Here is a 12,629-nt window from a genome sequence, read left to right as displayed (position 1 = left end):
CAAGATAACAAATAATTTAACTAGAAAGATGGAACAATTCAAAGAACAATACCATTTAGACATTGTTGTATTAAATTCAGTGTAATAAAACTAGTACTGAAGTGCAAAAATGATTAGGAAAATAAATTTACTGAAGTACTGCTTCATAATAAAACAATGGACATGTTCCCCCACATTTATGAAATCTTATTGATTTACTGATTAAATCAGCCTTAAAACTGGCTTAACAAACATGCAAAATAAAAAGGCATGAACACACAACTACACATGTAATAATCTCAATATTAGGAGACAAGTGCAAAACAACTACATGCAGAGCCAATCAAACAATATGTAACCTTTCATCCTCTAATCCTAATGACACATCACTGCTTCATGTCATAAAAATCGTGTAGTGCATTCAAGGACATCATCACCCAAATACAAACGTTACATTGCAAATGTGTTTTTTAAAAATTCCTAATTACATACTGAGAGAGACAATCTTGACTATGAAAAACAGTGAAATGTAGATCTGCAGATAAAGTAATAAACAGCATATTTTGTCACAAGTAATGTCAAATATACTATTTTACCACATGGTTAAAAAGCAATGGTCCTTTCTATAGAGCACAAATAAAATGTCTTGCGGATATTAAAAGAAGTGTTTTGGGAACTCCACACAGGTTTTCGCCCAAAATATCCTCAAGACGTTTTATTTCAGCTCAACCCATATTTTTTTTTCAGAAAATGCTAAATTAGCTATCTTTTTCCTGCGGTTGCCTTGAAAACATCTTCTGCTGGCTGTGCGAAGAGCTGGAGCCATTTTATTTCTCCCGCCTCCCTGTCACCTCTTTCAGTTTCCACTGAGAGGCTCATGCCCGCAATTTTCAGGAGGTCCCGTGCTGCCATCATTTGCAGAATGTTCGCAGAGTTTACTCTGTTTGCAGCTCATCCATGCATCATTTCACTGTATAAAGTTCATTAATAAAGTTCGCTTTTCCTGGTGAACCAGTGCACATGTCATTTCCCCTTCTCTTTTCAGTTTTAAATGAGATACCTTTGAAGCTATGATGTCACAATATTGTGACGTCAAAGCTTTGAAGATATCTCATTTAAAACCAAAAAAGAGGAAAAAACAACATATGCACAGGATTACCAGTAAAAAGCTAACTTTATTAATGAACTTTATACACTGAAATGATGCATAGATGAGCTGAGGTGCAAGCAGACAAAACTCTGTGGGAACATTCTGCAAATGGTGGCAGCACAGCCTCCTGAAGAGGGCAGAAAATGGCAGGCATGGGCTGCTCGGTGAAAACTAAAAGTAAGCTAGGGGGTGGGGAGGCAGGAAAAAGAATCACTTTCCTGACAGTGCTTTATTTGTCCATGTTATGCAGACAAAAAAAGCCCGAACAGTTCTTTTAAAAATGTCTGCAAGATGTTTTGTGTTGAGCAGTGTTAAAGCTGTGTCTGGAGGCATATACTTTCTGGGCTATGGTAAGTAATGAATTGGTTGATGGCTATGTAACTCAGAGAAAGCGGGGGGGGGGGGGGCGGGACAGATGCATTGCAGCCGTACCTGGTAGAAAATAGATCCGAAATATGGCTACAACTGGACACCTTTATTCCATGCATATAAGCAGCAGGGATGCAGATTGTGGTGAGTGAAAAGGGGTGGGAAGAAAGTGCCCTGTAAATATTACTCACAGTGCTCTCTGAAGGGAAGAATGGTAAGGGGACAGCCCTTATTTGAAGAAAGTAGGCATTAGAGGCACATAATTGATATATGGCAAAATTTACTGGAGATTTCAGGATTCTCCCTATTGGCAGCATTTTGCTGGAAAAATATGTATCAGCTACAGAGCCTTTAGTGGCTCTGGCATAAAAATTCCCTTTGATCATCTTCACATCATACCCAACTAAAAAATCACTCACCACTAGGGTTGCCAATCCCCAGAGCGGGGCTGGAGAGTTCCCATAATTACAAGTGATCTCCAGGTGGATCAGATCACCTGGAGAAAATGGCCTTTTGAAAGGTGGGCTCTATGGACCCTATGGAAGTCCCTCTCCTCCTTAAACCCTGCCATACTCAGGCTCCACCTCCAAAAACCAAGGTATTTTCTAACATGGAGCGGGCAATTCTATGCACCACTCACATGACTTTCCAAATTCAAGCAAGTGTCACCAGGGTCCCTGGAATTTAGTCTGTCTACTCCTTTTCTCTTACCAGTCCTCATAAACTGTAAGATTTTGAAATTCCTTAGCTATCAAAAAAAATCCAGTTCTTTATGACCAGAATTAAGAATTGAGTATGTTAAAACAATAAACCTTTATATTTGTAGAGGTAGAACTCAGGACTGATCTCTTGGAAGGAATATGACTGAAAGACCCATCTGAACATAGCAAGGCTATTGGGTTCCTTGTGTTTAATTTAGCGGTCTGAATTTAATTATACTTTGTTCAATCAGTAATCTCTTACTAGGCTTTACAGATGATTTTTTAGAACACTTGCTCCAGAGGTGGATTAGGGGGAAATGGCACCCGGCGACAACACCTGCTCCAGGTCCCCCCATGCTGAGGGGTGGGGCTCGGGGGTGGCTCAGACAGACACTGCAGCAGCAGGCCCCTCCCCAGGTCCTGGGGAGGACAGAAGCCAGCCTGCAGAGAGGTGGGGGCAGGGAGTTGCAGCAGGCAGTCCAGAAGGTGGCTTGCCACCACAGTGCCCATTTGAGTCCTGTCCCCGATGACCTGGGGAGGGATGGAGGTGGCTTGGCTGGGCGGCGCTCTGTATTTAGGCGCCTTCCCCGTGGCCACCCAGCTTTTCTGAGCCGGATCGATGGGGAGGAGGGGTGATTTTGAACCCCCCTGCCGTTGTGCCCGGGATCATTTGACCCCTCCTGTCCCTGTGGGCAGTATGCCCCTGACTTGCTCTTTAGGAGAGCCAGCGTGGTGTAGTGGTTAAGAGCAGGTGCACTCTAATATGGAGAACCAGGTTTGATTCCCCGCTCTGCCACTTGAGCTGTGGAGGCTTATCTGGTGAACTAGATTAGCTTGTGCACTCCAGCTGGATGACCTTGTGCTAGTCACAGTTCTTCTAAGCTCTCTCAGCCCCACCTACCTCACAGGGTGTTTGTTGTGAGGGGGGAAGGAAAAGGATATTGTAAGCACCTTTGAGTCTCCTTACAGGGGAGAAATGAGGGAATATAAACTTCTTCTTCTTCTAATCTTATGGTTGGTGTGCTACCCACGCAGGAGGACAAACAGGAAGCCCCTCCCCACAAAAAGGCATTTCAACTGATTTTTGCAACTGCAGGAGTGTAGCATTTGGTTAACATTTTAAAAATCCTTGACAAACCTGGAAAATGTCTCTTACCGTTATACATTTTGGATGTCTGGGATAGGAGTCACCCCTTAAAAAGTATCATACTTTTAGGTATAAGAACTAATAGAGTTGACCATATTGGGCTGAACCAAAATAGCCCTTGCATGAGCGGAAAATATTTCTCCTCAGTAAAGGAGGGTGGAAAGGGCCAACATTTCTATCATTTTTGTTGTTGCACCCCCTCCTCTGCCACTGCATTATGTTCTGTTAATATTCTTTAAAGGCACTTTTTAAAAGGAGTACAGAAGTCAGGAGGAGGCAATAAAGATCCATTCCATGAGAAGATTGATCCTTTGGATCCAATGTGTTTTGCTCTCAATAGTGCTCTTTGTAATCGTTATTTTTACCTGAAAGTTGCAGTTCTCAAGATTTTATTATTTCCTATTAGTATTACAAAAGTATAATAAAGTCCAAATTTTGTACACTGTGGAAACTTGAAAAAAAATAAGCACCAGTTTTCCTTATGTTACAGGATCTATTGCTATCTTGAACAAGTATCCATCCATTTAAGGAAACATCAGGTGAACCTTGTTTAACATAAAATATCATGTGGCAACTGAATCACATCCATATGGTAAAAATTTTTTGCATGGCCCTGCTCATGATATTGACTGTCTTCATAGCAACACAAAATATTCCTGATAGTCAGCTCTAACAGAAAATATTGTGGATCCATGTGGTGAACTGTTGCACATTAACATCTTTCTGCCTGAAGAAAGTGCTTGACAAGGGCAGATAAAGGTGGCCATGAAATGGGCCTTTTGTTTTAAACTTGAATTCAGATTCTGCCTGGATAAATTGGTACAGGAGGCTGTGGGCCATCTTAAGCGTAGTTATACCATTCTGCATTCAGTGACTGCAATGGAGTCAAAATAAGTATCAAGCTATTAGGGGCTATGCAAATTATCAGCTGAAACGTACTAGTAGCTGAAAGTTTGCAACAAATACATTAATAATAGAACAAAACTTAACCGGGTTGTACACTGTCTGGACAAGTGAGTTGTAAATAAGCAAGCCTCATTTACTAATTTATCCTTTACAGTATACCTGGGATTAAGTTTAACGCAATGAAAGCAGTGCGTAAACTTCAGGAGGAATGGACCTCTTTTTTTCATTGTGGTTTGGAAATAGGAGGCTAAGAGCCCCGTGAAGTCTGCAACATCTGTTTAGATGGAGCAAGTTTACTGCATTGTTTACTTTTCAAATGTACAAAGGATGAGTAGGAAAAACAATAATCCTTACATAGGATAAAATTGTGCTACTGTATTGATATCTTGCCAATACAATCTACCAGAAATGTTGAGCCCTTTAAAATGAAAATAAAATCTGTAGAAGAAAGAACGTAACTCTTGAATGACTTCTAATTTTCTTTTTAGAGCTACAATGCCTAGTCAATTGACTTCTTAAATGAACTGATTAAAAACACTTTGATCAATAAAAAGGTGCCTAAATTAACTGGGCAGCTTTAAAAAAAACTAGCTTTAATACAGGTGCTTGTAATAAACCCTTGTGATTGCTATATTATCAAAGAGACATTCCCTTCTCTCTTACACAGGAAGGGATGGTTCTGTTAAGATTGTGTTTTGCTACAACAAATGCATAGATTATTTTAAAAAACAAGAAAGTGTGCTTTGTCTTCAAATTTAAAATATTTACTCAAAGGCAAAGGACTGAAGATTCAGCAAATGAGGGGGGGAAACCCTATTAATGACCCCCTTTAATTAGTCCAAATGTTCATTAGTCTTGCCAAGAAGTCCACCTATACTGATTAAAAAAAGTCCTGTGTCTTCTAGAATGGATTCATGGTCATATTATCATTCTATAATCTAACAAATGAATTTCTCCAATTACCCAACTAGGGCCTGATCTGTCCTTACAATTAATTTTTATTAGGCTTTGAATTAAGCCTTAAAGAAGCTATTAACACAAGATAACATTATGAAAATAAAGTCTGAGGTTTTGCATAATTCAAGAAACAAATGCAATAATTCAGAAGAAACTCTGTTGACTACAGAGTAAGAAGTCCAAAACTGTAACTCTTGATTGTGTATAATTACACTCTAATGTACATAATGAAAAATGCATATAAAAGGTTGAAGTAAACTATCATAAAGTACAGAATATTGCCCTTTTCAATACATACAAATGAAGCTGCTTACTGAAACCGATTTCCAGAAGTCAACACCTTTTATCACATCAATTAGCAGTGAGAGCTGTCTGTCTCTTTTGTTTTCTCAATACTAGCATCTTTGTTAAATTGTTGACTTTTTCCTTCCATTGTCTTCTCTTGATTCAGATGTTCAGGCATCAGCTCTTTTGCTTTCTCAGGATTCAATACTACAATTGATTCAACTTGATTTGAAAACCCCACATCGCGCGGTAATCTGAAAAGCAAAAAGTAAATAAAAATCAAAAATGCCACCTTATACTTGCTAACCTTTACTGCAAAAGACAAGCAGAAATATTAGGTTCCAATCTCAACAAATGGATGTTGATGTAGTCCAAAACGTTCTGCTTACATGGCCCTGAGACCACCTCTTACACCCTGTCTATACAAACAGATAGTCAAGAAGAGGAAACCTAGCAAAGACTCTTCTTTTGGTAAACTTTTTGTAAAAAGAAATTTATTGTAAACAGTGGTGGGATTCAAAAAAAATTAACAACTGGTTCTGGTTGAGCAGGGGGGTGGCAGCAGGGTGCCACTCCCCACTCAATTGGAACTGGCTGCTGACCCCTGCTCAATCTCCATTGAGCCTTCCCAGGCTAGGGGAAGGCCTTCCTGGGCTAGGTGGCCTTCCCGGGCTAGAGCAGCGGCCGGGAGACCTGGGCAACCTCTAGCAGGGATGCAGTCGCCGGAGCTCCCCATGGGGGGCTGGCTGGTCGCAGATTGGCCCAGCCAGCCCCCATGCTTCCCAGCTGCCTCCAAGCCCCCCCTGCGCTTCTCAGCTCAAGAAGTCTCCTCCCCACCTGGGGAGTCCAGGGCAGGGGAGAGAGCTAAGCCGGAGCTCTCCTCCCCACCCTGGGCTGGCCCTATTTTAACAACTGGTTTGGCTGAAACTGGCCGAACCGGCTGAATACCACCTCTGATTGTAAACAAATTTTTGTTGTGTATAATTTATGAGCATTGCTGTACAGATCATCTGCATAGTTAACTACCATGTATGTCAATTCAACCAGGGCAAATAAAACTGGTCAGGTAAGTTATATTTTTTAGAAGTTAATGTTCAACTGCTCTGTTCCAAGTTCTGAGAACATTTTAAATTTTGTTCACAGCAGCCTACAGAAAAGGGAACGTTCGGGGCCCCTCCTGTATTGAAAAGAACCCAGCTGTCTGTTCAGCATCTTGGACAGCTGACTGGCACTAATCAAAGTCTCTAACCGAGACCTTGTATCATGTTTTGAGAGACTATAGGTGAATACATCTACAGGAGCATCTTTCAAGGTCATCAGAAATGTGTGGATAAATGAATAAACAAAAAACTAAAATATTAACATTGAATCTCAACAAAAAGAAGAGAAGAATATAGAGAAACTCACTAAAGTACAAATAGTAAAGAAAGTGAAATACTTAGGGATTGAAATAGAGGTATAAATGAACAATTGATCAAGAACAACTATGGCAAAGTATGGAAAGAAATAAAAAAGTAGTTTAATCAACTGACAAAAAATGACACTATCGATGTATGGAAGAATATCAGTAGTGAAGATGGTAGTGTTACCAAAATTGAACTTCCTATTCCAATGCTTACCTTTTGTAACGTCAAATAAATTTTTTGAAGAATGGAAAAAAGAAATTGTTAAATTTGTGTGGGGAAGTAGCTGCAATAGGGTTAAATATATAAACTTAATAGACACCAAGAAAAGAGGTGGTTATAGTCTCCCAGATATGCAGCTATACCACGATTCTTCAGCCTTGCTGTGGATAAAATCTTGGGTAAGACTGGAAGAAGAATCATTGCTTAATTTGGAAGGGTATGGTATGAAAAAAGGATGGCATTACTATCTATGGCCAGGTAGCAATAGGGTCAAAAGAATGAATTATGAAATGTCACGACATTATGTCAGAAAAGCATTGCTTAGTATATGGACAAGGTACAGGAAAATCTTTTATACAAAAACACCTATATGGATTTCAAGAATGGAATTGTACCAAATGAAAGACAGAATTAATTTTAGGAATTGGCTGAGATATAAAGACTTGGTAGAAGTTAGGCTAAGTGTAATAACTCTTAAAAATAGAGATAATATAATGATTGGTGGCCATAAATGCGAGTTACATAATTATGCTCTCTGAAAGGACTATTGGAAAGTGCCATTTCTGCAGGAGGTCTCTCAGTCACATGGAGTGAGCTAGATAGATTGTTAATGACAAACAGCGCAAAGATAATCAGCAAATTTTATCAACTGCTACTAGAACAGAAGACAGAAAAAGAGGTAGTGAAACAATGTATGATTGAGTGGGCACAAGAGCATGGAAATATTATAATGATGGAACAGTGGAATTCATACTGTAAGAGTATATATTATCACACCTCAAACACAGATCTGTGGGAACACAATTTAAAAAATGATGTATAGGACTTACATAACGCCAAAGAAACTGTATAAAATAAATAAAAACAACTCTGAAAGATGCTGGAAATGTTTGTGAGAAATTGGCACATTCAAACACATGTGGTGGGATTGTAGTATGGTGGAAAATTATTGGCAGGAAAAACATGTGCAGGTAATACGAATTGTTGGTCAGCAATTTACTTTCCAGAGTATTATATATTTGGTAAGTCCAACTTTGTCTGGGAATGAGCTGCCGAAAAAATATCATCATCTGTTTTTTTCATCTAGCAGCAGCGGCAAGAATTGTGCTTGCAAGAGTATGGAAAACTGATAAGATACCAACTCTGGAGGACTGGAAAGAAAAGGTCCAATATTTCTCCAGTATGGATCGGGCAGCTCATAGGATAAGGGAAATACCTTATGAAAAATACAAAGAAAGATGGGAACCTTGGTTTGTCTACTTTAAGGTAACAAATGATATCAAACATCACTACATTACATACTGAACTTTATATCAAGTATAAAAACAAATACAGGAAGAAATGGGTGAATGAATGGCTCCAATTGTCCTCTTAGTGATAAATAGCTAAAAATGATTTTCTGGATGACCAATGTTACAGGAGGAAACAAAGGGGGAGGGGGATATATAAAAATCTATCAGTGAATTTTTCTGCTGACAGGTAATCTCCCAAACTACTGGACCGATTGCTTTGAAATTTTCACACAATGTTGCATTCGCGTGCAGCCAGGTTTCCATACTGTTTCCACACCTCTTGTTGTGTACATGCCACACCTGTGACAGTTGGAACCACAGTTCTGTTCCGCAACAGTGCCATTTGCTGGCCATCAAAGCAACCCCCTCTGATACAAGGGAATCAACCATGCCTTCCTTGAAAACCACTGCCTTATGGAGTGAAAGGAATGGGGCCCGGCATCTGGACATGACCCACCCACCCTATCGGAGGAAGGGAAAGGTGAGGGAGGGTCCGGGGATTTTCTGGACCAAATGCTCTGCCATTTGAACACAACATAGCTCATGCCTCCCAGTGTTTTTTACGCTAGATAATTCACCTGCAAGGGAAGGGAGTGAAAGGGACAGAACCAGCCACCTGCACATGGCCCACCCACCCTAGCAGAGGAAGGGGAACGTTAGGGAGGGAACGGGTTGCCATGCAAGGGAAAGGGAGAGAGGGAGGGGAGCGAGGGGCCCCTTGCCCCTCCCTTGCAGGCATTGTGCAATGACACAAGTTCGAACCGTTTGCTTCCCCTTTTCTTTCTTTTCCACTTCACCAGACTCAGCCACAGCAACGCGTGGCCGGGCCCGCTGGTTTAGTATAATAAGGGGTACATTGAACTTGTCTTAGTCTGCTGATAGTTGTCTTGCAGGTGTATTACAGAAGGTTTACGAATCGTTATAGATAGTGAATAGTAGTGGATATAGTAAATAGGAATTTTTTGTAAATATTTGTGCGATTAATAACAATATGTAAAGTTTTAATATTATAATAGAATAATCTATATTTAATAAGAATTGTTAAATTGTCATATATTTATGTTGTGTAACAGTTTGATTATTGATGTATATGTCAGTGATCTTTGGTTGGAAATTTATTTGGGGGGAAAAAGAAATGTGTGGAGCTTCTCCTGACATTTTCCAGTCCATATTAATTGGCAAAGGGCAGAGTAATGCCCCACTGCCCCTTGTTAAGTTTCAAGTAATGCCATTTTAGTTTGTCCCATAGCATTTTATTTTTCCTCCTTTTGCTCCTAACTATATGATGTCTTCTGGTCGATTAATGCTATACATGCACATAGAATATTTTTCCTCTTTTCTATTCAGCACAGAAATGTGTGTTGCTGAGGTTTCATTGTCTCACATGCACTTGTAATGCATGATTGTTAATTTTATGTACAGTGTTCCTGATGTTCTATAACAAATTTTTCCTCTTTGCCTCCTTCCAGAGTAGATATTGCTGCTATTATCTCTTTAGGTTGATGGGGAATATGAAGTCCAACTATCCCTCTCTATTGTGCTGTTTAGTCATTCCCTCTTCACAAGGGCAGATGCCACTGCAATGACATAAATACAGATAATTCATAATGACCATGAATTGTCAATGCAGACAGTCTGTGTGCAAATTAAACAGCAAGTCCGAGTCAGTACTAGATTCTGAAAGCAGAGTTCTCCCAGATTGATGCCATCACAAAGTACAACATGACCACAAAATGCACATCTACTACAACTGATCAAATTTTGCCTCTATTAAGGTGGAAAATAAACAAAGTTGACATATTGGGGGTTTGAACTACTAATAAAATAACTTGACACTTGGTGGGGGGGGGGGGGGGGGAATTCAGTTGAAAAGAAATTTGGAATAATCCCTAGCCAATTTCAAACCACTGTCCCCCTGCATTATGCTAGTTAGTATTGGGATTCATGACAGAAATTCTGATTCTGCAAGCTGTGTATGCGGAGGAGTGTATACTTTATTTCCCTTTTCTCCATCGAAGGAACATGCAAGCGCTTCCTCAACAAATGTCTACATTTGCTTGCTGGACTTGAGGAAAAAAATCTTTTTTTAAACTTGGTATGCTTGTACCCTGGCATCCTTAAAATCTGCTAGAGAAGGACAACTCTCCACGCTACCCTTGAAAACATTTTTACTCCTTAGCCTCAACTGAAAGTTTGAAAGGCAGCTCACAAAGATTAAAATGTAACAAAAACATAAAAAACCCCAACAAACAAACCACAGTGCAAGATGAGCAACAAAATCAAAGCATAAAACCCACAGCATAAAAGGGTGCAACTCTAGAAGCCAACTCTAGAAGCCAGTACTAGAAAATGAAGCAAATGCCAAAGCCAGGAAGTAGTCATGATTGTATGGATATGAATCAGATCATTCTAGTAATTTGTCCTCTGAACTGAGTTTCATGTTCCAGCCTCTATCTCTCTCCCTCTCTTCCAGCTTACCGTTAAGAAATACATCCAAACCTTCCTTTTTAGAAAGTCCTTCAGACTATGAGTAGCTTTGCTACTGTTTTTTTTTTTTTGGGGGGGGGGGGGCTTTTCTCATGGTTTAGTTAACTAATGTGATACAACAAATTGCTAAAATACTTTATTGTACATGGTCATCATTTTGCATATATCCAAGCACAACTTCCAACCTTAACCTGAATTGAGGATGTTTTATTGCTACGTTAGTATAGATCTTACAGTCCTGCTTTATTGTGGTTATCTCTATTCGGCTCTGCCTATATGCAGAGAAATCTTTAAGTCGCAAATGGGTTTGTAGCTCTACTTTGGTGGCAGGACCAAGAACAGGTTATTTGGCAATCTTGCCTACAGTAGGTATACAAAGGTACATTGTAGCTGCCAATAAGTTATAAGCATTGGAAAGAGTAAGTAGAATCTTTTGAAGAGAAGGAAATTGATGTGATGGGTCCAATTATTATGGGACCTGCTCAGGCAATTGTTCAGGAAGAAAGGTTACTCAGCAAGCCAAGGCAAAATAGAAATGGTGCGATTTCATTGGTTTATATTTGATTGACAGAAAAGCAATAAAATCCTGCAGCTTTGGTGAATGGAAGCTGGGTCGCAGAAATGGCAAACTGTCATGCTGGTAGGATTTTATCTTCCAGGGCCAGATTGCCTCAGCAAGAACAGTAAACTACTGTTTATTTTCTGTCATATTCATAGTTCAAATTATATGTACTAAAACAACATCTAAGACTGGAGCTTAATAACCAGCTAATTAGTTCAGAAATTTGTCCTGATAGATCCTGTTGGCAATTCAGTTCAGTAAGTCATTGAGATGGGGGAAGGGGGGGAGCCTCTTCTATGCAAATCCGTCAACCACTCAAGGCTTAAATATTTTCTGCAAAATAGAAGAGGAAATATTTTGAACATGATGGTGAATGAAACTTTGGAAGTGACATATCGAAAAGGGAGTTATTTTAGAAAATGCTACCCATGAAAAGCTGATTGCCCCAACACTATAAAAATGGCCAGAGCCATAAATGCCAAGGTCCTTTTTATTTCACTTTAGAGGTAACTATCTTTCAAATCTCAACAGCTGGACTATTTAACACAATTGGGTGAATCAAAAGTATAATTCTTCACTGGGCTCTCCACAGGGGGCCTGCATTAGTGGATGGCAGCAATCCAACGGCTGATGCACAGCCAAATAGTGTGACGCCTGTTTCATTTACAGTAAAAACGGATAATAAAATAATCATATTTATCACCTTCAAGGACAGAAGGATGGAAGATTAAAATCTGTCAATATAACACAGTTTAATGGTGAAATCCAATGATTAACATGTTGTTCCAGTACTCCAGCACAAAACAAGAAATTGCTGCTCATGCTTCGTTTGGAGCTTTTCCTTCCACACAAAGTCCTTTTTACATAACTGTTGCTATTGACAGTGCAGTCTTGTTAAAAAAACATAAAATCAGTTTGGGATGTTCATTGCTGACTTACTAAATTGTACCTTGAGCTGAAATGTGGCACAATGCATAACAGATTTTTGAATTCTACATGAACGGGTTACAATCTACTATAAGCAAATGCCACCGAAGCTCAATTGAAATGAATATGAATTGAGCAAGAAAAAGGTCATGGTAGATAGCATTCAGTCCTTCTCATTCACTCTGGGAGAGTCTCAGTAAAATTAGTGAAGGGATTTTTTTGTTTCACTTCAGGAATCCAAA

The 12,629-nt window shown here is 39.5% G+C and overlaps 1 protein-coding gene across 2 annotated transcripts in view; it reads right to left on the bottom strand.

Moving 5' to 3' along the window:
- Positions 1–3,113: 3,113 nt before the first annotated feature.
- The window catches only part of SHTN1 (shootin 1), a 96,966-nt gene continuing 87,450 nt past the window's right edge, over positions 3,114–12,629 (bottom strand). The window contains exon 17 of one of the 2 annotated variants that reach the window (XM_048507114.1): positions 3,114–5,748. In XM_048507114.1, the coding sequence (XP_048363071.1) occupies positions 5,565–5,748 (184 nt within the window). In that variant the 3' untranslated portion in view covers positions 3,114–5,564. The remainder of the gene's footprint in view (positions 5,749–12,629) is intronic. The other variant, XR_007245360.1, reaches the window with a different exon arrangement.

Source organism: Sphaerodactylus townsendi, linkage group LG08, assembly GCF_021028975.2.
Source record: "Sphaerodactylus townsendi isolate TG3544 linkage group LG08, MPM_Stown_v2.3, whole genome shotgun sequence".
Classification (NCBI taxonomy): Eukaryota; Metazoa; Chordata; class Lepidosauria; order Squamata; family Sphaerodactylidae; genus Sphaerodactylus; species Sphaerodactylus townsendi.
This window is presented reverse-complemented; position numbering and strand designations above follow the sequence as displayed.